The sequence below is a fragment of the Pelodiscus sinensis genome, chromosome 23 (assembly GCF_052426305.1).
Source record: "Pelodiscus sinensis isolate ZL-2025 chromosome 23, ASM5242630v1, whole genome shotgun sequence".
Lineage (NCBI taxonomy): Eukaryota > Metazoa > Chordata > Testudines > Trionychidae > Pelodiscus > Pelodiscus sinensis.
Window position 1 is genome coordinate 11322428 of NC_143074.1, and position 28000 is coordinate 11350427.

Genomic DNA, 28000 nt, shown 5'->3' on the forward strand with positions numbered 1-28000 from the left:
ACGTTTGGCTCACTTTGCTTTACTGATCAATAAAGCAATCAGTTGTTAGCCGCCTAAACAGAGAGGAGCGTGTTTTTGCTTCGACATGTCTTAATAAGAAAGTTGCTAATGTATCAAGGCCACCTTGTATAGTTGGCAAGGTATGCACCCACACTAGAAGTTTCTAACTAACAAAGGGGGGTGGGTTGCTTAAGTAAATAGTCTATGACACGCCGGAACTGTCTATATAACCCTACTTGCTATAGAAATCGGGGGCTGGATCTTGGTAGAGACGGGCTGCTCTCTATTGTTGTGTGCACTCTTCAATAAAGAGCTTTGTGATTAGACCTTGCTGGTGTTGCCTGTCTCTTTGTGGTCAGACAACGAACTGAAGCCGTCTGGGTTCGAGTCCCCGACACTACTGTCCGCATACTATCTCTCATACACGATTTAAGCATCAGACCACTAGGACAGGCATGTCCAAAGTCCGGCCCGCGGGCCAATTGCGGCCCGTGTTCCGGTTTAATACGGCCCCCCAGGTAATTTGGCAATATCTATCTTTTATGGCCCCCAACGAATCCATATGTATTGAGATGAATACATTGTAAAATCTCAGTTAATGTCAGTTGGTCTAAATCAGTTATAAATATATTTGGACACAACATGTATACTTGGTGTTATGATCCTGTTCATATTTTTTGAACTTAAAAGTTGACAGACAACCTTTATTACCAATAATATGTAATGTACTTTACAATGTTCCTGACATATATTTCAGCTTCCTGGATTTTTTTTTTCATCTGGCCTTCAGATATGAAAGGCAGAGTGATTTAACACCTGTTTAGATTTGTCATCCAAGTGACGAAATGAAAAGTATGCCGTTTGCAATAAACTTTGCATAAAATAGTTAATTTGCATTTAATTTTAATGGTTCAAAGAATGTCAGGCAAAATGGTCGGCCCTCACGCATGTTCACTTCATCAAATCTGGCCCTCTTTGAAAAAAGTTTGGACACCCCTGCACTAGGAGATGCACCATCCCTTATGCTCCAGACAAAATTTTGTTAAATGGGGTTCCCCAACATGTCGCCTTCCTATCCCTCTGAGTAGCCCTTCCCCCACACCCTTCCTTCACAAGAACCAGCAGCCACTGCTATCTCTGTGCAGTCATGAGCCACATGAACCTGGGCTTAAAGCTGCCATTTACATCTGGGATCCAAATGGGTAAAATACTTTGAGACGGGAATCCCATAACAACATGATGTTCAGTTCATCCCAGAGTAGTGGGGGGGGGGGGTTCTTTTTGTCCAAACGTCAGTTGATGGAGACTCTTCTGAGGCAACCTCGCCCAGGGTCAGTGCCCTGCAGGGTGGCTGATACTGCCAGGGAGGGTGGCGTGAAAGAGGGTTAATTATACCATGGGGCAGACAGAGAAGGGGGCGGTTGGTCTGGCCGGAGGCAGCCTGCAGGCACGAAGCCTCTGCCCAGCAGGCAGCTCTGCCCCCCACAAGCCGTTGAAGACCCTTGGTGAGTTTTATAAACCACCAAATCTACTGATACAAGGACCAACCCATGGAACGAAGAGTTCCTCCTATGGGGCACCACGGGTAGTCGGCTTCCGCCCACAAGCAAAATGGCCACGTCCGCAGATCACGTGCCCTACGCCCTTCCTGTCCCACAATCGAAATGGCACCGCCCATCAACCCACGTAGCGTGACTCCCTTCTGCTCGCGAACAAGATGGCACGGCCACGTGGTAGGTTGCGGTCCTTGTGATTGGTCGCGGTGGGCGTGACGCATTAGAGGCCGGGAGGCTGTTGCTGAGGGGTGCCCGTGCGCGGCGGTCTCAGCGCGCCCCGCGGGGGGAAGGAGGAAAGATGCTGCGGCCGCTGCCCAGGCGCCTCGGGAGGTTACTGAGCCGAACCATGAGCCACTGCGAGACCGAGTCGCGCGCCGCCGGGAGGCGGGTCCTGGTAGAGAGAGCGCGGGCAAAGGGAGCACTTCCCGGGTCACGCACGGGCGGGAGAGAATCATGTCCTGGGTCACGGCGGGGCGGGAAACGCGGGCAGAGGTACCACTTCCGGGTCGGGGATCAAGACAGCTGGTTGCGCGGGGGAGCTGGGAGCCCCTGGCGTGCAGGTGTCCTGGAGGCCGAGTGGTGCCAGGCCTGTGCAGAGCCCTTGGGGAGCGCCCCGCCCCACAGACCCTGCATCCCCAAAGTCTGCAGCAATAGCTCTGGGCATCGCTGGCTCGTGGGCTTGCTGCAGGGCCGGCTTCCTGCGCCACGCTCTGTCCCTTGCTGGCGTGGGGAAGTACAACCAGACCCGAAGTATGGCAAAGCACCCATGAGGACTGTGCACGGGGGAGGGAGGATTTAAGCATCAGTGTGCAGATTCCAAGATCAAGATTTGCACACATTAGTTTCAGATGTGTGTTTAATGCAGGGGTAGGCAAATGGGCCTCTGCGGGCCAGATCCAGCTGCCAAGTGGGTTGACCCGGCCCACGGAGGCCCTGCCATTCCTTTGCCCCCAGGCCAATTAGGGCCCAGAGACAGGGGGAACACAGGAAGTTTCCTCCTTCTTGTGAGGAGCGTGGAAGCGCCTTGCACTCCTGGCAGGGTGGGAGGAGGGTTTGCATGCTTCCCCCAGTTCCTGATTGGCCTGGGGGTGGGGGAGCATGGGAAGTCTCCTCCCACTGCAAGGGGCATGGGTGCTTAGTGGGAAGGGGGGGGCAAAGGGGCTCCTCCATCCCCAGTCCATGGTTGGGGGGGGGGGGAGCCCAGAAGCATCCTGGCCCCCCAAGGCCACTTCAAAAATTGCTGATGTGGTCCCTGGCAAAAAATTATGGCACATGGGCCTACACTTTAAACTAGTGGTGGGCAAACTTGCTGCAACTGTCTGCTATAGCCACACACCTTTTTTCTAAAATCATGATTTAGAACTATATCTGAGTGGAACAAAATAGAAGTTAACAAATAGCATAATCCAGTCATAAGCGCTCCGGCCTCTTTGTGAGTTGTAGACTGGTTGCTAGGAGCAATCCTATCTCTTGATCCACTCTCTTTGACACTTACATGGCTGAGAACATTCACAAAGACGCTGGATGAGATGAAATAGCCAAGGGGAGTGACCCAGCAGTTCAAGGCTGAAGCCAATATTTGACCAGTCAAGAAGAGATTTCCCCCAGGATCATTTTTTTCTGGTTGCTTACTATTACTGTGATGCCTTATTCTGAAGTAAGCTGTGTGTATAAGCCCCTTTAAGCAGTAGTCACAGATCAATAGGGGCCAGTGGGCTGATCTGCTTTAGCATATTTTATGTTCCCTTCCACCTATCCCACAACATACTCTGCTTGGTTCCCAAAATAATACATTTTTCTATATGCCACAAAGGCTATGTCTACTCTGGCGGGTTCTTGTGCCAGAAATATGCAAATGAGGCTAAGCGTGGAATATTGCTAAGCCTCATTTGCATACCTAATGAGCCGCCATTTTTTTTGCAGAAGAGGCTCTTGCGCCAGAAGGAGCGTCTACACTGCCCCTTCTTGCACAAGAAAAACCCTCTTGTGCAACGCCGCTACGCTGATTATTTTCAGGAATAACAGCATTGCGCAAGAAGGGGCAGTGTAGATGTTCCTTCTGGCGCAAGAGCCTCTTCTGCAAAAAATGATGGTTCATTAGGTATGCAAATGAGGCTCAGCAATATTCCACGCTTAGCCTCATTTGCATATTTCTGGCGCAAGAACCCGCCAGTGTAGACATAGCCAAAGAGTTCTATGGATGATAGATTCACAACCGTATTCTAATAAATTAATAATGAACTAACAAGACTCAGGCCTGCTACCCCACACCACCTTCTGTACTTCCTTAGTAATCTATACCTCTCCCTCTCACAACTGCATTAACCTCTGGAAATGTTTCATAGTCAAATATGATAGTGTCACTATTCAATGTCATAACGTGGAGTTGCCCCACACTTTTCCATCTATCATCCCTTCTGTCTTTCATCTCAAAACTCAGAATGCTTCACTGTCTGGAACTCCTCCCCAGTCCCTCTCCAAATCAGCTTCTGTCCCATGCACTCTGCCAAAACTACTCTCACCAGTCTTGAATGACCTCTATCTAGACAAAGCTCAGAACCAGTACTACATCCTCATTGACCAGTCATCTGCCTGTCTGCCAGAATGTTGAAATCTTCTCTGTTGGCTTGTCTTACTCCATCCTCTCTGGTTCTCCTAGAACTATAATTCCTCCTTCAGTGTGTCCTTTGGAGGATCTTTTTCCTCCCTAACTTCTTCTCTGGGGAAACATCTACACTACAAGTTTTCATGAAAAAATATGCTAATGAGGGCTCTCTACAGAGAACCGCTTTTCCATCCACCCAGTCCCCATGCATTCAGACCCTTCCACTGAGCCCTCCTATCCCACACCCAGACCCCCCCCCCCCACACAAGCCCCACTCCTGCAGCTCATCCACTCCAATGAGCCACCAACACCTAGCCCCACCCTATGGAACCCTAACCATCTGCACCTAGATCTCCACCCCCACTAAGCCTCACTCTCCCAATGTTTAGACTCCCCCACCCTGAGCCCTCCATGCCCAGAACCCCCTGCAGAGCTCTAGCCACAGCAAGGCACCTCCCCGCCGCTGAGCTCAACCACTTTTGCTTGTGCCCCCTGCAGAATCCCATTATATTGCACCCAGAACTCCCCGACAAGCCTCTACATCCAGATCCTGCCTCTACCCAGATCACCCACAGAGCTGCCCTCACCCATATTGGCCCACACAGAATCCTTTCAACACATACCTGGATCCCCCCCACACACACACCAAGCCCCTCACACTTGATCTTGCCCATACCGGGTGCACCTAGCACGGAGGGGCAAGGCCCTGAGGTGTTTCTGGGGCAGGCCTGGTCCTCGTGCTGGGTCAATATTGGATGCAGACTCACCACAAAGACTTTGTCCCAAGGGGGAGCTGACCAGTGATCTCCTACCTCTGTGCAGCCAGTAGCCTGTGCTGCCCAGTGCCATGCTGGAACCTCCACATTAATTTGATAAAGAACATTTGCAGAATTTTAAAATATTGTGCACAGAATTTTAACTTTTTTGATGCAGAATGCCCTGCAGACTAACCCTACCTATCCTCCCTCCTCCACTATCCTGACTCCCACTTCTGATCAACCTACAATGCCAACTTATCAACTGCTTTCTCTTACACGGTGCCACATGCTTGGGAGATGCTCCCACTAAATATCCACAAAGGCACCTCATTATCCACATTTCAGTCTCTCCAAATCTCTTTTTCCTTGATATATAACAATACTTGAGATTGGCTTATTGTTTTCTTGACTACCCATCTGACTGTCAGAATCATCGGTTTATCATCTTCTGTTTTATTCTTAAATTGTGACCCTTGGGGATATTAGGGACTTTTTGTTTTATGTTTGCATAATCCCTAGCACAGTGGGATCTTGATCCTTCACTGGTGCCCCTAGGCACTACCATAATACAAGTAATAAATGCTCATTTCTCCTCATAAATGATCTTATGATGCCATCTCCACACACTGATATTTCACAGCTGGAGTTCACCTTCTTGGATTTTGCTCTTCACTTTGCCAACTGCAGTTACTGTTATTTCTAAGGGACTTTGTCTCCCTGCGTATGGATAAAAAAAAATCACAGGACACATACAGATCTTAGTTACCTTATGACTTTTATTCCCAGAGAGGGGGGTACAGCTGGAATAAATGGGGGGGACAGGGATCACATAGGTCATTTGAGCATCTCAGTCTTAGTGCTCAGCTCATCTCAGTTCTGTTTAACAAGAGACAGACCCTCAAAGTCACAGAGTCTGGCCCTACAGTAACCAACCATGGACCTGGTGATTGCATTGCTGCTTCTGAAGGGAAGCAGCTGGTTTTGCTGAGTGAGTTTCCTGCCCTGGTAGTGAATGGAGCAGGGCTGCAGGGAAGGCAGACTTGAACCTCACTACATTCCAAGGGCTGGCTGTAGTGACTCTGGTTGGATTCTGATGCAGAGAGAGTCCCAGTAACACCTTTTACTGGCCCTCTTTGCAGGTGGCAGGGCTAGGAAATTATGGGCTGCAAGGAACCCGTCATAACGTGGGCATGGCAGTGCTCAATCAGCTGGCCCAGAAGTTGAACATTGCCAACCAATGGAAAGCAGATCGACGTTGCCGTGCAGATGTGACCATCACCAACGTGGAGGAAGCCAAGCTGGTGCTGATGAAACCTCGGCAGCTCATGAACATCAATGGACTCAGTGTAGCAAGTGCTGGTGAGTGGCTCAGAACACCCCCAAGAGCCAGCTGAGCAATGCACACAACTGTAGCCTTCCAGGGACCTTTGTGCTTCACCTTTCACATTCTGAGCCATAGGGGGCCACTCAGAGCTGTGAGCAACAAGTCTGTCCTGAGACTACTGTGCCCACTCCTGCCAGGGACAGTCTCCTTTTCTTTGCCATAGGGACAACGATGTAACAACTCTGTGTCCTCTTAGGACTTTGTTATTCCATGGCCATTCAGGCAGCAAGACAAGAGCTCAAGTCCTCCTAATCTAAAAGCTCAAGCTACAGCTAAAGGAGAATCTCCATTTCCAGTATCAGGCCTATGACACACAGTTGAACATACCTAGGTTTATCCAATAGAGGGCAGTGCACACACATAACCTCCTAAACACATTACAGGAACTCCCTGCAGCTGCCAGGAGCCATGGGGAACGCACATATGCAGAACAGTGAATAGCGATTCCACAAATCACGAGGGTCTCCTGTGTTAATCTTCACCTCCCATATGTTGTCTGAAAAATTAACTGAATTCCATGTAGTTTGCCATTTTGGCATCTCTAGGAAAAAACAGGTGGTAGGGTTTGGAACCAAAGTCCTGAGGGCATTGCAGGGATACCAGAAATCCCAAGGTATCTTTCAGAAGAGTCAGGCTTTTCCCTGGTGTCCTTGGCTACAAGTTCCCCTCCTCACACTGCTGTGTAGCCTGCTGCAAACTAGTTGGCTATGACTTTTCAGCCCATTGTGTTTCAGTGGCCTGGACTGTAAAGTACTTTTGGCCAAAAGACATTAGCAGCATACAGCAGTATCATATGGTGCAGACATCAGACAGCTCGTGACAACGTGTGCAGCTAATTTGCCAGCACTGCTGATAGTGAATTCCTGAGGTTAGAAGTTCTCTTGGCCTAGCTATGCATTTCCTGCCCTCCTCGTCTCCTGTAATTTTTCTCCATTGACGCAGGCAGTGTCTTTGTTTAGGTCCCAAAAGCTGTGGGATGGTGACAGATGGATTTAATTTTGCTTCATTTCTTGTGTCTTTGGTTTTTTTTCCAAGCTGAAATTTACAAGTTCAGGGTAGAAGACATTTACCTGGTTCATGACGACCTGGACAAGCCACTGGGGAAGATGGCAATAAAACTGGGAGGCAGCGCAAGGTACAAAAGGAAAGCTCCTGTGGAAAATGACTCTGGAAGATTTGTGTGAGCTGCATCTTACTCTATGTATCTTAAATGGGGCATTCAGGACTGTGACTGGGCTATCTCCATCCTCCGGATTGCAGAAGTGGCAGCCGATTGGTGACAGAATCTTTCTAAGTTGTGCTCACTTCTCTAGTGGTTTACAAGCTTTCACTGACATCAGTTTATTTTACTGTCTGCCCAAGCTCCTGCAGCTCCCAGGTCAAAGCACCAGTTAAACTAGAGATATTTTAAATTGTGGGCTCTGGCAGTAGGTGCGCAGGAAACAACAGGTGCCCAGGCTACTGTGATAAAATACAGCCATGAATGCCCTGAGTGGTGCTAGGCAGCCTCCCTGAGTCACGGTGTCCCACCTTAATTGCCACTTGAGACCTAACAGAACCAAGACCTGTTTGTGGTGACAGTGACGTGATTGAAGAGCGACCTTTCAGTATGTTAGCCACACGCTTTTCCCCGGGCTCACCCCTCTTATTGCCACGTTTCATATCTGGCTATGTTCAGACCTGTCCAATCTAGGCAGTGTGCTGCAAATACTCCGTTCTCCCGCAGTGGAAAGCACCATATACCAGAGCCCCTGCTGGGGAGTTTGGTGCAGGGCAAGGGCCATTGTATATGCACAGCCGTATCCCAGCTGAGCAACCTCTTTAGCAATATCCTCTAGCTCTGGATCACCCAGGAGGTTTGGCCCAGATCAGAGCCTTCTGCATGTAAGTGAGGCCTGGTCTGAGCATGGGATTGGGAATCATGAGCTGCTTCTCTCTGACACCGATTGCCTCTCTGGTCCTGGGTGTGTCACTTAAGATTTGATTTTTCAGAAACATTAAGCACCCAGAACTCCAGGTGCAGTCAATGGAAGCTGCTGGTGCTCAGAATCTCTGCAAGACAAGGCAGGCCTGTCCAGGGCCTTCTTTGCAGAAGTTTGCATCAGATTTCTGGGTTGGATACTCAGATGTCACTTTGAGTGACTTGTGCTTTAGCCCAAGCCTGAATAAGTTGAGCTATCCTAGGCTGCTCTTACAATGAAATCCAAATGTCTGCATGGGATTTGCACCAGGTTAACTAAATTGGGAAAACCTTGCACCTCTTGTTAAATCAGTGCAGCGCTGTGGGTGAACAAGCCCAGTGCTTGGGTCCTACAAAAGGGGGATAACGGTACCCCTGCTGGCCCCGAGGTTGGGAGCAGGGATTGGTTATTGTTCATACAGAGCAAAGAGGATGGGGAGTTTAATGTGAAGCCCTTGGATGAGCTCTGTAGGGCTCTGACAGCTGCCCTGTCTTGCTTTCTTTAGGGGGCATAATGGCGTCCGTTCCTGCATCAGCTCCCTGCACTCAGATGTAAGTCGGCCTTGAAGGGTAAAGACCTTTATCATCTAGCAGCGCGTAGGCAAAGCACCCTCTCTCCCCAGCCCAGAAAGCACTTACCCCCCTGTGAGTCACCCTAAGGCTTTAGACTCCCTTTGTTTGAGCTTCTCTCTCACTAGTAGACAGGAGATCTTCATCTCCTGCTCCCAGCCCAGCCCTTCTCTCACACAAGCTCTGGGGTGGAAGCAATTAGTCAAAGTGGAACCACATGGCCTGGCTGGCAGCTCGGGCTACCAGCCGAACTGTGTTTGTTGGACAAAACACTTCCCCAGCTGGTGTTAGCTGGAGCCCAGCCTTAACCCATCTACAGCCCAGGGAGACAAAGGAACAGAGCAGGATGCAAGCCCAGCTTCCCTGCCGTGGCTGCTCTCTGCTGTGTGGGGCTCTGGGCTTTCATGAGGCACTTAGGATTCTCCTTAGCCCACAGGCTCCCCCTTTAGCTAGTAAGAGTCCCAGGGCTCCCCTGCCCTCCAGCCTCACGTCAGAACATCCAGCAGCCGCTTTAGCTCCAACCTTTGCTGAGCACGGTTAGCACGTTGTAGCAACTGCTGCACTGTGCCGGGAGCCCGGCTCGGTGAAGGCAGGCCCCGGCAGCAGGAGCAGGTGGCAGCGGGGAGAGGACACACAGCACATGCTGAAGCCCCTTCTCTCCCTGTAGTGCATGGTGCGGCTCAGGGTTGGCATCGGCCGGCCGGTGGACGAAGCCATGGTGGATCGTTACGTGCTGGACAGGTTCACTGGTGCCGAGCAGGAGGTCGTGCAGCACGTCCTGGAGAAGGCAGCTGACCTGCTGCTGGAACACATCCTGCATAGGAACAGCAGCAAGGCCACCCCAGCTGTGCGCATGAGGCAGGACTGCCCACCCCCTGGCAGCAAGGGAGACAGTACGCCTCATTGACCCTTTGAGCTGGAGGGAGACTTTATGAATCTGGTGCTCCTGGAAAGCAGTGGTCCTGGACTCCTTAATGGGCCTCTGGGCACAGCTGCCGCTGCTGGGCAGCCTGGGGAAGCTAAGCAGAGAGCACTGACCCCAGAGGGGCCAAAGGCAGCTCCTGGCAATGAAATTGGGGGGGAAATGCCCAAGAAGGTGCCATTCCCCAGTCAGGTGACAAGCTTCTCTTCCCAACCTCATAGGTGCTGGCAAAGGCAGCCCTGCAGAGGGCCTGGCTCCACATGGCCGAGGGCCAGCACCTGGCCCTGCAGCATGGATAAGCATGAGAAATACTCCCAGCTCCGGCGAGACTCCACCCCTGAGCCCAGCTGGAGGCTGGTAGAGTTCAGGGGTGCTAGCCTGGGACTACTCTGCCCCAACAGCACTTTGTCCCTCTCGCTGCAAAACAGGTCTGGGCCTTGGTGGTCTTGCCTGGCCTCAGCTTGGCTTTGTCTGTCCTTGGTTTCCAGCCAGACAGCTCAGTCACTCCAGAGGTTTTATAGGGCAGCTTTGTAAAATAAACCCAGGTGCCAACCTGTGACTTTGCCATCTATGCTCAGTCCCTCTCCTTTGCACGGGTGTCCTGGGGGATCAGCTAGTAGAAACGGGTGCTCCCCTCTCCCTCTTTGCTCAGCAGGCCCTGTAAGGAGTGTCTGGCCACTATCTCCGGCAGGGGCAGAATCGGCTGCTGCTTCACCTGTTTGTCCTCCGACCAGGAAGTCACCAGAGGCTGTTGGGAAATTGGCAATGAGTCAAACATTGTCACACTGGTCGCTACATCCCTCTATGGGGGCAGGGCAATGTCTCTGGTGCTTGGATAAGCTTTCCCCTGCTCCTTAGGGCATTAGGGACAAGGGCAGGGATGGATCCGGCCCACAGCCACCCTGCCTCTCCCTTGCTCCAGGCCAAATGAGACTCCTCCCAAGGGTGCATGGCAGCTAGAGAGACATGCCAGCTGTTAATAAGCGGTGTTTCTCTCTAGCTTTCATGCACCCCTGGCAGGGTGAGAGCAGGGAGCAAGAGAAATATATATTGGCCTGGGGGCGGGGGGAGTGTGCGAAGTCTCCTCCCACTGTGGCACCTAGAGGGAACCGCCAGCTGTTACTCGCTCTAGGGGCAGGGGAAGCAGGGGGAGGAACTTCACGTGCTCTCCCACCCCAGGCCAATCAGAGTCTGGAGGGGGGAGCACGAAAAGTCTCCTGGCCCTGCCCCTTCCAGGGCAGCCCCGGGCCACTTCAGAAATTTATGAAAAGTGTCCCCCTGGCAAAAAATTATTCCTCTCTCCTCCCCCGCCCCAGACAAAGGGTTGGGAGTCAGTTTGCAGCCTCTGCCGAGCCTGCCCAGCCTCTTGGAGCCAGCCACGCCCGAGCCCCCCCTCACCTCCCTGGCGCTGGTGTAGGAGTGGATGGTCCCGACGCGGGTGGTCCTGGACAGTGGGCCCGTCTTGCTCATGCTGCGGAAGAGCGGCACCCCCTGCCCCCGATGTGCCAGCCAGTGGTGCGAGGTGACATGAGAGGCCTTGTGGTACAGGGCTGGGTGCAGCTGGCTGGAGCTGAGGAGGAAGGGAATGGGTGAGACCATGCGATACGTGGGGGGAGAGAAGGGGGGGGGAGTGCCACAGATGGGAACTGACCTGCAGCTCTGAAGGGGGCAGAGAGTAGAATGGTGGGGGCCAGGAGATACTGTAGGCCCTGGGAAGGGGGACGTGGAGGAAGGGTAGGGTGCCTCCTAGCGTGAGCGCCCCAGCTCACTAAGCCAGAACGGGCTTTGGAGGCAACTGCACAGCACAGATCAGCCAGATGGGCGGGGGGGGGGGAGAGCAAGCAGACCATCAGAGACCAGAGAACTGCACAGGCAGGAGACAGAGGCAATGGCAGCGCTGGAGGGAGTGCCCAGCTCTGATTGCTGGTGGGTGACCTGCATGGAATGAGCTAATGGTGATCTATGAAGGTCCCATTGCTGCTTCTCTTGGAGGGCTCTCAGAGCAGTCATGAGAGCCCAGGAGCAGGGAGGCAGGGTCTTAGGCCGTCGCAGAGCTGGAAAGCAGAAACAGTCACACGGGGCTATAGAGACAATAGAATAGTGGCAAAAAAGGCACATTCCCATTTCTTTCCTTGCCTTCGGGGGGGTCTGGCCTGGCCTCCAGCTGGGACCTGCCTCTCTCAGGTACAAGGAGATATCAGGATAGGGCCTGTCTTGAGAAGGGGGCTATTCCCTGCATTTCCTACTCACCTCCCTGCTGTGGACCTCAGTCCATTCTCCCTGCTGGCCATTTTCTGTGGCCTGAACACCTGCTCGTGAAGCATGGGCCCAGCCTTGGTCGCCCGCCTCAGCAGGGCCAGCAGACTCTGCAGCATCTCCTGGTGGCGCAGCTGGAACATCATATCAAATTCACCATCCTCCTCGTCAGACGGCCTCTCCTGCAGGACACAGACCAAGGGAAGGGGAAATGGCAATGCAGCTTCTGTTCCTCTCATGACTTCAAAGCCAGGTGTTGTGCACCCACAATAGGCCAAGGAACCCCCCTGCTCAGTCTCCACAACCATCGGCTTGGCTCCTGCATTCAGAGTGCATGCAGAGCCCAGTAGCCCCCATAGAGAAGGGGGTGCCCCTCTAACACAGGGTCACGCCCCAAGATCATTCAGAACTGTGCTGAGCAGGGAGCTGGAGTTGGGGGATTTGGGCCATTATAGGTTGAAGCCAGACTGTTGAATGGCGTTCCCTGGAACAGTAGCCAGGCATTCCTGAGCTTCCCCACACTGACTCCATCTCCCCACTGCTGGAGGCCTTTCGCCCCCAGCGCCCCCAGCCCACATCATGCTGTCAGATCCTCACATGGATGCAGCCAAGTGCTCAGTTAATATATATGGAGCTATACCATCTCTTAGAGCTGGAAGGGACTTTGAGAGGTGCTGGAAGGGACTTTGAGAGGTCATGGAGTCCAGTCCCCTGCCCTCACAGTAGGACCATAGAATCATAGAGCTGGAAAATACCTCAGAAGATCATCAAGTCCAGCCCCCTGCTCTAGGCAGGACTTATCCCAACTAAACCAACTAAATCAACCCAGCCAGGGCTCTGTCAATCGGGACTTAAACACCTCTAGGGATGGAGACTCCACTACTTCCCTAGGTAACCCATTCCAGTGCTTCACCACCCTCCTAGTGAAATAGTTTTTTTTTCTAATATCCAACCTGGACCTCTCCCACCACAACTTGAGACCATTGCTCCTTGTTCTGCCATCTGTCACTACTGAGAACAACCTCTCTCCATCCTCTTTGGAACCCCCTTCAGGAAGTTGAAGGCTGCTATCAAATCCCCCCTCACTCTTCGCCTCTGCAGACTAAACAGACCCAACTCCCTCAGTCTCTCCTACTAGGTCATATGCTCCAGCCCCCTAATCATTTTGGTTGCCCTCCGCTGGACCCTCTCCAATGTGTCCACATCCTTTTTGTAGGGGGGGGGGGGGGCTAGAACTGGACACAATACTACAGATGTGGCCTCACCAGAACTGAACAAAGGGGAATGATGACATCTCTGGATCTGCTGGCAATGTTCCTCTTAATGCAGCCTAATGTGCCATTAGCCTTCTTGGCTACAAGGACAAACTGTTGACTCATATCCAGCTTCTCATCCACTGTAACCCCCCCAAGTCCTTTTCTGCAGAACTACTAAGCTGGTTGGTCCCCAGCTTGACCAAGTACCATTCCTGACAGATTTGTCCCAGATCCCTAAATGGTCCCCTCAAGGATTGAACTCACAACCCTGGGTTTAGCAGGCTAATGCTCAAACCACTGAGCTATCCCTCCCCCTCTTGGCAGAATGGTGGGATTTCTAGTCACCACATGCAATAAATGCCATGTATCTGCAGGGTTAGGGCACCTGCCCCAGCAGCATGGACCCCCTTCTCCAACAAGCGGCCTCTACAGTCTTGCCCCCCATAGGAAAGAAGGGGAATTACAGTGAGTCCAGCCAAAGTAGCCCTAACCCAGTCTGGTTTGGTGCAAAATAAAGAGCCGAATACAGCTGCCACACAAGAATCGATGCCAAGGTCCAGAGTGGGTGTTTGCTCTGAGCAAGGCGCTGGTGGCTCTGATCTGAAAGATCACTTGAATGGCAGACTCGGGGTAGACCCCTCACAGAGCAAGGCACTTGTGCCAGGACACCTCACTGCCATGTCTGCATGCAGGCACAGCCACCGTGCCCTCTCGGACTATCACAGCATCTTCGTCAAGTGAGACAGCATCACCAGAATGGATGCAAAATCCAGCCCTCTTGATGTCAAATCTTCCCTAATTGACACAACCTTGTCATTGCTGGATGCAAAAATCAATCCCAGTCAATAGAAGAGCCTTCCACACCAACACAGCCCCATGAAACCAAACCCTGATAGTGCTGGACTCTGGAGTTGTCTCACAAGCCAGCCTCTTAAGATAGGGATGGAGCCAAGGATCAGGGCAGCAGATGGCCCAGTGCTTCAGAGACCAGTCTGGGGCTCTGGAAGCCTGAGTTCCAATTCCCAGCTCCACCACCAGTTTCCTGTGTGAGCTTGGGCAAATCACTTAGTCCCTTTGTCTCAGAGCCCCATCTGTACCCTGGGGGAGGTAGCACTGCTCTGCCTCCCTGGAGTTGTTTGTGAAAAAATACTGCTCCCACTAATGAGGGCCATAGAAGTACCCAAGAGAGACAGGGACAAGGTTCAAGAGCTCTCAGTCAGGGGCCTCTAACGCTCCTTAGCAGGATTTTGGGCAAGTTCTTTTATCCTACAAGAGCTCATGAGTTTCCCAACCACTTGCTGCCCCAGCCTGTGCCCATGTTACCCCATTCTTAATAGAACTGCTTTGCTCTCTACAGCCTCTTCTTGGAAAGAGCTTTGTGATCCTCTAAACACTACCAGACCACGCCTCACAGCCCAGGGGTGAGCAATAACGTTTGTGGGGGGGGGGGGGGTGACTCAAGAATTTGGAAAGTGGTCAAGGGCCACACTCTGCCAAATCAGTGGGTTTGGGATGGAGCCTAGGTGCAGAAGGGAGCTTGCAGTAAGGGATTGGGGTGCAGGAGAGGGTGTGGGTGGGTATTTGGGTGAAGGAGGCAGCTGTGACCTGGGTTAGGGGACTAGGGTGCAGGAGAGGGGATGGAGGGGTTTGGGCTATGACCTAGGACAGGAGGGGGTTGTTACTTGGGGCAGGGAGACTGTGGTGCAGTATCCGTGAGGGCACATGGAGGTAGGAGGGGGGAGGGTTTGGGTTTTGTGGGGTAGGGAAGAGAGATTGGGTTTGAGCTAGGTCAGGAGGGGGCTGTGACCTGGGGAAGGGAATTGGGGTGCAGGATCTGGGGGGGTATGGGGAGAAGAGGGGGGCAGAGAGTTTGGGTTATGTGGGGTAGAGGGCAATGGGTTGGGGTACCAGAGGCAGGCTCTGGATGGGAGACTTACCTGCTTGACTCCCAACCAGCAGCCTTCCCAAGCAGACTCCCTGCCTGCCCTGCCCCACACTGGCTGCAGGAGCCAAATGGTTTCTGAACAGCTAGGAGCCTTAGGGGAGGGTGCTTCCCAAGCTGCCTGTTGACAAAAAGTAGCTCCCATTGGCCAGAAACCAGCCAATGGGATTGTGCTGGGGGTGGGAACAGCACACAAATACTTTCTTCCCTCTGCTGGGCTCACAGCTGTTCAAACAGCCCCACAAGGGCTATATTTCTCAGCAGCATGCAGGGGGGCAGGCAGGGAGTCTGTGGACTGGATCTGGCAGCTTGGCAGGCCACATCCAGCCTATGGAGGGTATTTTGCCCAAGCTTGTCATAGCCAGCTGCAGGGTCAATCAGTATAATTATCTCCATTTTACACCGTGGGAAACTGAGGCATGGAGCATGGCAGAGCTGGGAAGAGAATCCAGGAGTTCTGGCTCCCAGGCTCCTGCGGACAATATTGCTCTGCTTCTAGTTCTCAAGTCGTTCTTGGCCTTTGATCTTGGTGATCCCGGTGGTGGCTTATGGCCATTGGTCCTGCTCTGTTCTAGCTTTTGGGAGCAAACCCAGGAAATATTCCCATCCCAGGAGCATGCTGGGCTCTGGCCCTTTTAATGGCAAACAGCCACCACAGCATGCCCACCCCAATCCCTGGGACTGCTTGAGTCTTACCTGCAGCAGGTCCTTCAGGGCTTGGACAGCCTGGTTCAGGGTCCTCTCTGCATTCCTCCTGAGCTTCTGCTCTTCCTCCAGGAGCTTGGCCTGACTCTGCCCTTCCTCCTTCCTCTTCCTCACCTCGTCCTTCAGCTCCTCCAGCTCTTGTCTGTAGGGACAGAGGCAGACAAGAACACCCGGGGGTGAGGGAGCAAACAACCACTTCACCTGGGACGCCTGGGCTGTGTCCAGACTCCATGCCTCCTTCGACGGAGGCATGTAGATTAGCCAGATCGGAAGAGGGAAATGAAGCCGCGATTAAAATAATCGCGGCTTCATTTAAATTTAAATAGCTGCCCCGATCTGCCGATCAGCTGTTTGTCGGCAGATCGGGAGAGTCTGGACGCGATGCCCCGACAAAGAAGCCTTTCTTCATCGACACAGGTAAACCTGGTTTCACGAGGCTTACCTGTGTCGATGAAGAAAGGCTTCTTTGTCGGGGCATCGCGTCCAGACTCTCCCGATCTGCCGACAAACAGCTGATCGGCAGATCGGGGCAGCCATTTAAATTTAAATGAAGCCGCGATTATTTTAATCGCGGCTTCATTTCCCTCTTCCGATGTGGCTAATCTACATGCCTCCGTCGAAGGAGGCATGGAGTCTGGACACAGCCCTGGAGTGCAGGGCTCTAGGGGAAATGCTTATCAACTCCAGCAGGCCCCAGAGTCCTGTGTGCATGTTCATGAACTTGTCTAAATCAAGTATCAGAGGGGTAGCCATGTTAGTCTGAATCTGCAAAAGCGACGAGGAGTCCTGTGGCACCTTATAGACTAACTGAAGTGTAGGAGCATAAGCTTTCGTGGGCAAAGACCCACTTCGTTAGATGCATCTGACGAAGTGGGTCTTTGCCCACGAAAGCTTATGCTCCTACACTTCAGTTAGTCTATAAGGTGCCACAGGACTCCTCGTCGCTTTTGTCTAAATCAGGTTCCACAGGGAGGCCTATCTGCTCTCAATTCAAATTAGGTCCCCAAAGAAGTTGGTCTGTCTGTCCAAGTCAGGTCCCCAGGTATATATATGTCTGCTTGTCTGTCCATTCAAATCAGGTCCCCAAAGAAATGTGTGCGTGTATCTGTCTGTCCATCCAACCCAGGACTCCAGGGAGGTGTGTATAAGTCTGTGTCTGCCAGCCTGTCTGTAAGTCCGGGAGATATGGTGGCGGGAGAAGGGGGGGGGGCTAAATCTGGCTTCAGAGAGAGGTCTGTCTGAGTGAGGTCCCCAGGAAGGCCTGCAGTGGGCAAAGCACACCTTGCACATCTGTGGGAGCAAGGTCTCAGAGCGAGTATACTTTCCAAGAGTTACACCCCTGGTAACTGCCTGGGAACACCAGGCTCTGTATGGGGTCCCTGAGTGTCTTGTATATACAGCTCCCAACTGCAGGCCGAGGCCCCAGCTGGGTGATCAGAGCAGCCCTTGCTGGGCAGGATGTGCCCAGAGACCGGGCCATTTTCCTTGCTCCAGCGCAGGCCTTTTGGGGAGCTGTGTGCAGCACAAGGCACAGGCTCTTCTGGAGTGTGGAGGGACATGACAGAGCTTTGCTGAGTTTGTGACAGGGTTGAGTGGGCCAAGGCCACACAGACACACTCAGGGTGAGCAGCAGCATAATCCCAATAATACTCAGCTCTCCCATCCAAAAGGCTTTACAGACATGGCTTAGTTAAGCATCACAAGGGCCCTATGAAGCAAGTGAATACAGGATATGCAGGGATCACGTCCCTCAGCACTTAAATGCAGCCACCTCCAGGACAGGAAGCAGCAACTCTTGAAAAACACACAGGGCAACACTGCAGGACAGTTTAGGTCAGCAAGGGAAGAAGACAATTCCCTGTGGAATTGCAATTGCAGAGAGCACTGAGCCAGGACACGTCCGTTAACACCACAACTCTTCCAAGTTCCCACCCGATGGGGTTCATGGGCACAAGGGGGCAGGACAAGACCTACTCAAACACTTCTAACAATTCTCCATCAAAAAAAGCACTTTCGCCAAAATGTGTCAATTTCAACATTTTCAATGCGAAAGAGTCAAATTAATCACATTGACTTTCCTGCTGCACTTTGAAAAGGCAAAACGTTCCCTTGGGGCTTCCTCGTTTTGATTAATTTCATTTATACTTACAACATTCGTTAGCTAGTACATTCTATCCTGCATTCGATGGCTAATATTAAACACTAATGCAAATTCCCGTGTTTAAATGTTATACATTTTCACATTTTTTATTCAGAACAAAAAGTTTTCAAAATGTCAGAATTTCCCATGAAACTGAACTTCCAGTCCCCAGCCGGCCGGCTCTACATTTTTCATCTTATGAAAGAGCTAGCAGTGCGGCACCTCTAGCACCACACTGAGACACGGACCCCAATTCCTGTCCTACCTGGGTTTTCCTCAGAGGCCTCCCCTCCAGCCTGGCCTGGCCACACTTAGCCCGGGCAGTGTAATGGGACCATAACACAAAGACTCTGCTTTGCCTCTACACGTCCTTGCAACAAGGGCCCAGCTGCAGCATTGGAATGAGATCTCAAAGCCTTGCTGTCACCTTCGCTCTGCTGCACCTACCGTAGCACCTGGTTTTCCTTCTGCACCAGCTCATGGGCCACCTTCAGCTGGTGCATGGCCTCCTTCTGCTCCTCGCATTCATCCACCAGCACCTGCTGCTCCTTGCATTTATTGGTGAGCATCCAAATCATCTGAAACCAGCAGGAACACGTGGTGGGATCAGGAGACAAGAGGAACATCTCAGGTACCAGCCTCAGCCCAGGCTACACACTCCCACCCACACACAGGCTAAAAGTTGCCCATGCCCACTGTCAGCTCCTACTGCCTCGGTAATGAACCAACAAAGTGGTGAGCCTCTACACGTACGTGGGGGGCTGAGCAAACTCTAGGGCAATAGCTCTGCCAGGGAATGGGGAGACCAGGTCCCTGAAAGCTACCACCTGGTCCCTAGGTGCAGACAAGCTGGAGCAGTGACAGGACCACAGCCTGGCTCCAGCATCCTGCCTCCCTCCGAGCATTGGTTGAGCTCTTGCCTTCTGGTTGCTAAGACTGTTCTTGGCTATCTGATTCTCATTGTGCTCCAGCATCTCCAGCTGCTTCTGCATCTCAGTCTGGGCCTCCTTCAGCTTGTCGTTCTCCTGGATGAGGTCGTAGCTGCGATCGGACATCTTGGCCAGCTGGAGGTTGATGGCAACGTTCTCACGGATGGTGCGCTTGGTGGTCTCTGCCATCTGGCTGTTGGAGACCTTGCGGAACTCGGCTGCCACCACGTGAACGCGCTGCATCATCTCCTTCTTCAGCCTGCAGGGGTGGAGCGTACACACACAGAGGAGGACATCACCCCGGGTAGGACCCACAGCAGCTACCAATGCCTCAGTACCGGCAAATCGGACCCCAGTCTAAGGGGTTCAGCCCAAGCAAAGAAGTGCTCCTGGCACTCTACCCATAGGGGAGCTTTCACACCATCCTACTCACCCCCAGGCTTTGGGGAAGCTCTCCCAGAACTCCAGCACCTCCCCAGATGGAAATTCTCCCTGCACAGCACCCATTTACCGCCCAGCTGCAGAGGGCAGGTCCCCTGGCATCCCACTCAGCCCAGGGGGAGAACCTCCCCGAATCTCCAGGGCTCAGAACACTTCCCAGTCACCAAGGCTCTCCCTTCCCCAGGAATATCGTCCCCACGAAACTGAGGTCCTACAGCGAGTCAATAGCAAAGCCAGGAATAGAAATTCTGGCTCCCACGTCCCACTCCCTCCTTGGGACTCAAGTGGGGAACTAGAGCCTGGCACTGGCCTGTCTTTGTCCAGCACAGCTTTCTTCTCCAGGTTGTAGATATACTCCTTGTGATCGTCCTTTTGTTTCTTCAGCTGCTCCTCTAGGGCTGCAAACTTGCCCATGATCTCATCCTTCTGGATCCTGAACTCCTCCAGCGCAGCCAGCTTCCCACCTGTCAGCAGAGATCACTTAGGACTGGGGGGAGGGGATATGGGGGAGGCAGAGTTCAACAAGCAGGCAAATCCCATTGCGAGATCCTCCCCAGCTTCTTTTCTCACCACCACACACCCATTCTGTGTTTTCTCAGCCACCCTGATCACAAACTTTATGAGGCCAGGTCTCTTCAGTACATTTGTAAAGCACCTAGTGCAATGGTACTGCAGTAATATCAATACTAGGCCCGCATATGGGGAAAGCTTGGCCTGAGGCTGCCCAGACAATACCTGCCGTGAGGACCAGCAATAGATAGCACGGAGCCATCACATTACACACTGTGGTGGAAAGAGGGAAGCTCCAGTGTGAAAACACCACAAGGCTCTGTCTCCCCACCTCCATATGCCCCCCACGCAGTTGGAATTAAAAGTGGTCCAAAATTTTCCAGTGAAGCTCGTCTGCTATGGCAAGTCAGGTATTTGCTAAACAAACATTTTTGCAGAAAGCATCTTCTTGCCTTGAATGTTTTAAGATTTTTCAACAGGAAAAAAAAACCAAATCTTCTGCCAAATACCCACTTTTTTTTTTCTTTTTTTTTTGTTTTGTTTTCAGCAACTTTGGGCCAGAAAAAAAATCATTTTTCAAACTCTTTTTATTGCTAAAATGTAAAGTGCTCCGCTGAAAATGTCAATGAAAAGCAAAAAAATCATTTTCATCAAAACGAAGTGCTCGGGGTGTACAAATTCCAGATCCAAATATTTAGCTCCAGCTAAAATATTTCCATTGGCTATTCTCTCAGCAGCCTATGGCTGCAGCCCCAAGCTGGAACGGTTCACCCCCCAGAATTCCAGGCTCTGTCCCTGCACTGCAGCACCGGCAGCCCACTGCCCCTAAAAGAACCATGACAAGGGAGAAGGGGCCAATCTGAGCCAGGGCACATTACTTAGCAGCATGTTCTCCGAAGTGAGCTGGTCCTTGGTCTCCTGAAACTCATGGCGAACCTGGGCCAGCTGGGCCTCGAAGGCGTCCTTCTCTGCTTCCTTGGCCTGCTGCAGGCTGAGCATCTGGTCATTGAGTTCAGCGATTTCATCCACCCGCTGGTTCAGGGTCTTCTTGAGAAAGGCCATGATCTCCTTGTTGTCAAGGGCCATCTGCTCGTACTCCATCCTGAAGAGGGTCTCGTTCACCTGCAGCTCGTCCCATTTTCGCTGGTACCTGCCGGGGAAAGCAGCACCAAATGGGCAGTCAGAGCAGAGTCCAGGCTGGTTGCCTATCCCCACCTATTTGCAGTAGGTCCAGTCTCTCCTAGTGCTTGGGCTCAGGGCAAACACAGGAGACAGCTCTTAGCCTGACTGCAGTGGGACTGGAGCAGGGTACTACCCATGGCCCTTTCTCCTGCACTCCCATCTAATAGCTGGGCACCCCCAGTCCTGTCCCAGGACAGGAAGACGACAGAGGACACTGCAACGAAGGACAGGATCTCACTGCCTAGCCCTGCCATTCTTAGTCCAACACAAGAGGCCAAACTGAGTCCAGCTGCAATCAGGTAAAGTGTCTTGATTTCTGTGGGAGCTGCACCTCCTTACCCGAGCACTGAATGTGACCCATAGGCTCAAAGCAAAGTGTCTGGGAGCAAAAGAAAGAGAAGCTGCACCTTTGACCCCGGGCTCGGTTCCTTCTTGTGCCCTATGCCAATGTTTCACCCACACTATAATTGGTTTCTGCAGCAGCAGTGGTAAAGGGCTATCATGAGCCTAGACAGTGATGCCAACATTTCTGAAATGCCTGGCCGCCAGAGCAGACACCCCGAAGGAAGGCACCTCCAAAGACAAGCAGCACAACTGAGGCTTCGTGGCTAGGGACAACAGTCAGTGATTTCCTTAGGCTGACATTTACCTCTCCATGGAGGGCCTAACCCACAAACCACTCGAGTCTCACTTAAATCCCTTTCTGAAGGCCTAGTGCAGTGTGCTCATCCATCAAGCACTCATAAGTAATTCCCACCACCAAAGGGTTCCAAACTGTAAAGGGATCCCAAAGTTTTGAGGGCAGCGCTTCTTAAGCCCTCCAGAAATCATGAGCTTCGCTTAAAAATCATGGAGGTTTTTTTAATTACTATTTTTGGGGGGGTTATTATTGGCCATCTGGTTTCTGAGCCTTTAGAGTACATCATGTCACCAAGCTTTTTCCTATAGCCAGGAGGGCTAGAAACTATTTATTTAAATGAGAGCTGCAAGTCTCATATTGTTCCAGGTAGGGAGATGTCCTTGTCCCATAGCGTCCTGCTCCCAAGATTCCTAATACTACTACTAAGTGATCCATTGACATTATTCTGGCCCTCCAAGAATAGCATTCTCTAAGAGGGTGGGGAAGCACTGGAATGGGTTCCCTAGGGAGGGGGTGGAATCTCTATCCCTAGAGATTTTTAAGTCCTGGCTTGACAAAGCCCTGGCTGGGATGATTTAGTTGGGGTTGGTCCTGCTTCGGGCAGGGGGCTGGACTCAATGACCTCCTGAGGTCTCTTCAAACACTCGGATTCTATTCTGCAGAAGCCAAAGCCCTCCACAGTAAATTACACTTGTTCATGGGCTATTTAGCTCCTGGAATCTCCTCTTTCCCATTGCTTTGGCTTTAGGCATTGGGAATTATCGCATGTTAAAGCATCTCAGAAGATGCCCCTGAATGTCTTTAATAAATATTTAATTTCCATTAAAAAAAGGAAAGGCTGTTTCAAGCAATGTGGAGGTTAAAATAGCCCAATTTACCAGCTTCCAGGCCTTGCACTTTCCAGATCTTTCTCTGGATTAAACACACATTGATGTAGGCAACAGATAATTAAACACAGATGCAGACTAGCCCCTTGTTGCAACAATATTCCTAGTTTTGTCCATTGTTGTCAACAGGAACACATCAGATTCCAGGTTTTCTGATTAAAGCAGATGGAATGGACTCACAATTAACCCTTGTCTGACTGGACTAACCACATACAGTAGGTAATGGCAATAACCCTGCACATACTCCTGGCTTTCTGCCACTTTACATTTTTTTTTTTTTGGCTGTGTATTTTAATGCTATTGAATATTGGCAGTGGCCGTGTTTCATCACATGCCCCCATGAATCTCCATCATTGGAAATATTTAAGAGCAGATTTAGATAGGCCTCTATCAGGGGTAATCTAGATGGTATTTGGTCCTGCCATGAGGGCAGGGGACTGGACTTGATGACCTCTCGCAGTCCCTTCCAGTTCTAGGATGCTATGGTTTCACAATCTGTACTTAACAAGAATGGTTCCACCCCACACTGAAAGAACAGCCACCTCAGGGGAGGGACACGGGCAGCTCTGTATACAGACACCCTTCGCCCCCACGCTGAACTGCAGCCACCTCTGGGGAGAGGCATGGCAGCTGTTTAACACCAACACAGCTGGGCTTTGGGGGGGGGGCTGCTGCCTCGGTCTCCCCATGGCGTGTCTGCAGCAAAACATGCCCCCGCCCTCAACTCAGCCTCACCCTCCCTGTCCCTGAAAGGGAGCCAGTAGCTCTGCTCGGAGCTGGGCAGAGCCCCCCCCGGAATGGGGATACCGCAGCTCGCCCCTCTGGGGGCGCAGCCACCCCCAGGGCTGGCTCCTCCCTGGCCTCTGCATTCGGGCGCCCCCCGTGGGAGGGGCCCCGTCCGGCCCCCCGGCTCCGCACCGGGCCAGCCGCTCCTCCAGGTCCAGGATCTGGAGCAGGTAGAACTCCCGGCTGTGCTTGGCCACGGCGGGCTCCGCCTTCCCCTCCTGCCTGGCCTCCTCCTCCTTCTTGCCGCCTCCCTTCTTCTTGGGGGCCATGGCCGCGCGGGGAAGCGCAGGAGCCGGCGGCCGCGGGCAGAGCCTCGCAGGCGCCGCGTAACCGGGCAGCGCGCTGTACATAGCAACGGGGCACGGGGCTTAAAGGGCCAGGCCGCCCTGCTGAGGATCCCTGGGCAGGACTCCCCCAAGCGAGACCCCCTGGGCTGGCCCGCCCATGAACTGGGATCTCTGGGCAGCACCGACCCCCGCTCTGTGACTTCCCCAAACTGGGGCTGGCTGGGCAGTGCCCCTGGGCAGGACCCCCTCGGCTGGGCCACCCCACAACCGGGGTTCTCTGTGGGCTGCACACTTTGCCCCAGTGGGGCCCCCCGGGCTGTGCCACCAGGCTGTGCTGTCCTCCAGCGTCCCCCAGGAAGGGTATTCCCTGCACGGTGCCCGCTCCCTCGAGCTTGTGTGTGATGCCCCGTTTGCTGCAGAGGGCGGGCCATGAGCACCCTGAAAAATCAATGATCAAAAAGTACCACGTTTTAAAGCATTCGTCCCTGGACCCTGAGTCCCTCACTTTCCCCTGCTCCAAGCACCCATCCTATCTGGAGTGAAACTTCCTCGTGTGGGAATGAGCATGAAAAAGCCCTCTTCCCTCATGAATGTTACCTGGCCTGTGCGCCAGATTAGACGGATGCAAAGCTGCAGCCACATTGGCTTGGTTTAAAGCCACAACTAAGGCTTTGGTTGTACACACCAAGGAGAAAACAGCTGTTTTGTCTGTAAAAAAGTGGGATAGAGGAAGGATGGTGTGATAGGTAAGGCTCTAGTCAAGGTCTCAGATGGTGTGAGTTCAAATACCTGCTCTGCCACACATTCCTCATATGACCATGGGCAACTTAGTCTTTCTGGGCCTCAGTACTCCCTCACAGGGGGCACATGAAGCTAAATACATTAAAAAGTCTGAGATACACTCATGCCAGAGTGTTCTATAAATACCTAAAATAGGCAGGGGCTGCTTTGCTTAGAGAAGTCACACTGGTGTGGATGTCATGTAATACAGCCTATACAAAATCTAGCACGATTTGGGCACTAAAGCCTGGAACTGGGCAGCAAAATTCCAAGTCTACCAGAGGTACCTACCAGAGGCACCTGGGAGCCAGGGACAGTGATACCGTTCACCTTTGTATAGAACTCTGACACTTACGTACAAACTCAGGGTTGGGCAAAAGGGATCCGGCCCGCTCCGCCCCAATCCCAGGCCAATCAGGGTCTGCGGGTAGGGGGAAACGTGCAAAGTTTCCTACTGTTCTGTAAGGGGCTCTACTCAAAATCAACTGCCAGCTACTGCTCAGCTGGCGGTTGACTCTAAGCCTGGAGCTCCCTTGTAGGGCAGGGGCAGGGAGCAAGAGACTTCACATGCTCCCCCTCCCCAGGCCCTGATTGACCTGAGGGCAGTAGGGGGGGAGCACGTGAAGTCTCCTCCCGCTGCCAGGGACACAGGTATCTGGAGGGAACCACCAGCTGTTTAGAACAGCTGGTGGTTCTCTCTGGGGGGGGGGCAAAGACTTTGCACAGTCCGCCACCCCCAGACCACTCAGGGTCTATGGGTGGGGACAGAGGCATAGCACGGGTGTTATGCACCTGGGGACAAAAGCAAAATTTGCATCCTCCCCACTCTCCCGCCACCACATGACAGGGCCCCGAACCTGGTGCACAGCTGAACCCGATAGGGGCGGGGGAGCTTGTACTGCGTCTTCCCCCACCCCCTCCAGTTTGGGGCGGGCACTATCCCACTGCTGAAGAGGGAGGAAGGTCGGGCTGGGAGTGCAGAGGCAGAGAGGAGGCTTAAGCAGGTGGTGGTGGATGGAGAAGGGGCAGGCGAGCAGAGTTATGATAGGGGGAGCAGAAGGGCAATTACCCCCCCTACACACCTCCTTTGCTATGTCAGTGAACGCAAGAGATTAACTTACCTGTTAAAATAACACTCAGAAATTTTTTTTAAATAAAACTAAAACACAACACGAGAATCACCCTCGCTCTCTTGAAGCAATAAGTAGCCTAAGGCTGAGGATACGCTGCAAGCGAGGCTGTCAGTCTGCCATGAGTACTTTTTCCTTCAGGCTGCTGTGAGATTCTATCCTTAAGTAAAGGAGAGGCCTCTCTGAGCTGCTCTTCCAAATTTCACACAAGCCATTAACTGAAGCCATAGATACCGAGATTCAAGAGGCCAGCTTTGCCCTTGGCAGACTGCCTCGCCAGGTGTTCACAATCACAACATCCAAACACGTATAAGAGTTTTAGTTGAGAAAGCCACGTTTAATCCCAAGTCTCTGCTATGATTGGGAGATGTGGGTGACCTATAGAGAACACCAGAATTTTCCTTGGAAAATCCACAACAAAACGTGGGAGGATTGATCACCTTGGTAATCCTTTAGAATTGAGGCTCTGATTATCCAGCACCAGCTGAGGTAGAGCAGGCACTGCGTGCACATGTCTGATGTATTTTTACCAAAACTGCTACCTGCCCAACTTGTCAAAGGAGAAAGGAAACAGGGTGGCCAAAAGGAATGGTTTAGAGCAGTATTTCTCAACCTTTTTTTTTATAAAGGATCCCTTTTAAAAAATTGATAAGTACCCCCAGTACCTACAGTTTTCAGACACACAATTTTTTTTCTACAATTGCAACATATTTGTTTAAACAACTTCATTGTATCCCCATCACTCCTTACAAGGTACATTGCCCAGGGAGATCAATTTTATATGTAAAGGTACTGAGACATGTATATGTCAATACCAAGATGGCAATGTGTATATTATGTAAATAATACAGAATAATAATTGCCAAATGAGACCACTTCCCAACCTGCTTACAAAGGGCCTAATACAATTTAAATTTTAATCTAAGATTGAGCCCAAAACAATCTGTTGACATGGCCCAAAAAGATCCAGATAACATTTAGTCACCCTTCAAACATATAAGGGACAAATGAGTAAAAGCACCACTGCCTGGTAGAGGTGATCTTTGAAGAAAATTGGGGAGACTTTGAATTTACTTTTTCTGACAGCAGCACTTTTTCTCACTGAGGGTGTGTCTAGACTACATGGCTCTGTCGACGGAGCCATGTAGATGAGTTTACTAGACATAGCAAAATGAAGTGGCGATTTAAATAATCGCCGCTTCAGTTACATCAAAATGGCCGCCGTGCTGTGCCGATGAGCTGTTTGTCGGCACAGCGCAGTAGTCTAGATGGGGATCAGCCAACCGCCGCACCCTTTGTCGTCAGATCCCTTATGCCTCCCTGCACCTCCCCACAAGCCCCGCAAAACTGCTGAGCCCAGCTCTGATTTCCTGCCCCTTCCTCCCCTTGAGTCTAGCTCCGGTTCCCGCCACCTCCCTCCTCCTGCAGCCAAACTGAGCTCTGAGCTCCTCAATTCCCTCCCACCCACAGCCCAGCCCAACACCCCACACTTCCCCACTCCTGCAGCCCAGCACCCTGCACCTCTTCACTCTGCAACCCAGCTGAGCTCCGCTTCCCTGCACCCAGAGCTGGCCCAAGGTACAGGCCGACCGGGCTACTGCCCGGGGAATCCCATTGTAGGGGGCGCCGCGCGGGGCCGGGCGGAGGTGGCACCGCTCATGCTCCGTGCACCCAGGGCGGCGCCACGCATGTGTCGCACTCCCAGGGGTGGCGCCGCGCTCCTGGGGCCCAGGGCGCACGAATGGCACCCAGTGGCAACTGCCCCCGCTATGTCTCTGGGTGGGGAAGCACAGAAGTGCCCTGGCTCCGCCCCTTCCACCTGAAGCCCCACCGCTTTTGGGTTGGTCCAATTATTGCCCATCCCTGTACAAACTGATACAAGCTTAGAACTAGTTCTAGGCCGGCTGTATTTGGCCAATAGCCTCTTGTGCTCTTACCAAAGGCTGCATGGAGACCAATTAGATTGCACCCTGCAATAGCTCTGAGCCCTGGCACAGTCCCAAGCGAGTAAGAGTGAATATTTTTGTATCACTGAACAAGAAACTTTACAGGCCATTTGCTCAATGTAACCCAGGGTATGTCTACACTACCCCGCTAGTTCGAACTAGGAGGATAATGTAGGCATACCGCACTTGCAAATGAAGCCCGGGATTTGAATTTCCCAGGCTTCATTTGCATAAGCGGGGAGCCGCCATTTTTAAAACCCCGCTGGTTCGAACCCCGTGCAGCGTGGCTACACGGGGCACGAACTAGGTAGTTCGAACTAGGCTTCCTAGTTCGAACTACCGTTACTCCTCGTGAAATGAGGAGTAACGGTAGGTCCAACTAGGAAGCCTAGTTCGAACTACCTAGTTCATGCCCCGTGTAGCCACGC

The 28000-nt window shown here is 52.2% G+C and overlaps 2 protein-coding genes across 5 annotated transcripts; one reads left to right on the forward strand and one right to left on the reverse strand.

Annotated features, from left to right (window-relative positions):
* Positions 1-1660: 1660 nt before the first annotated feature.
* Positions 1661-10324, forward strand: PTRH1 (peptidyl-tRNA hydrolase 1 homolog). 4 transcript variants are annotated; one of them, XM_025182601.3, is made up of 6 exons: positions 1661-1733; positions 6059-6278; positions 7339-7483; positions 8770-8815; positions 9501-9726; positions 9977-10324. In XM_025182601.3, exons 1-6 carry the CDS (start codon positions 1665-1667, stop codon positions 10114-10116), a joined length of 846 nt encoding a protein of 281 aa, XP_025038386.2. In that variant the 5' UTR covers positions 1661-1664; the 3' UTR covers positions 10117-10324. The 4 variants fall into 4 exon arrangements, with proteins under 4 accessions (XP_025038386.2, XP_006119069.1, XP_014426979.1 ...); XM_006119007.5 differs by lacking the exon at positions 1661-1733 and adding an exon at positions 1763-1950; XM_014571493.4 differs by lacking the exon at positions 1661-1733 and adding an exon at positions 1763-1950 and having other exon boundaries at positions 7339-7438.
* Positions 10304-27049, reverse strand: CFAP157 (cilia and flagella associated protein 157). The gene is made up of 9 exons (XM_075905235.2): positions 23562-27049; positions 20813-21084; positions 19735-19888; positions 18975-19242; positions 18502-18632; positions 15906-16056; positions 12006-12193; positions 11154-11325; positions 10304-10503 (listed from the first exon to the last, which is right to left on the reverse strand). The coding sequence occupies exons 1-9, from the start codon at positions 23777-23779 to the stop codon at positions 10369-10371; spliced, it is 1689 nt and encodes a 562-aa protein (XP_075761350.2). The 5' UTR covers positions 23780-27049; the 3' UTR covers positions 10304-10368.
* Between the last annotated feature and the right edge of the window lie 951 nt (positions 27050-28000).

Coding starts and splice junctions, on each gene's coding strand:
- CFAP157 (XM_075905235.2), bottom strand. CDS start 23,779: ATGTACAGCGCGCTGCCCGGTTACGCGGCGCCTGCGAGGCTCTGCCCG. Junction 12,194..15,905: donor CCCTGAAGGACCTGCTGCAG/GTAAGACTCAAG, acceptor TGTGTCCTGCAG/GAGAGGCCGTCTGACGAGGA. Junction 10,504..11,153: donor CCTACACCAGCGCCAGGGAG/GTGAGGGGGGGC, acceptor ATTTCCCAACAG/CCTCTGGTGACTTCCTGGTC.
- PTRH1 (XM_006119007.5), top strand. CDS start 1,855: ATGCTGCGGCCGCTGCCCAGGCGCCTCGGGAGGTTACTGAGCCGAACC. Junction 7,484..8,769: donor AATGACTCTGGAAGATTTGT/GTGAGCTGCATC, acceptor TGCTTTCTTTAG/GGGGCATAATGGCGTCCGTT. Junction 8,816..9,500: donor TCAGCTCCCTGCACTCAGAT/GTAAGTCGGCCT, acceptor CTCTCCCTGTAG/TGCATGGTGCGGCTCAGGGT.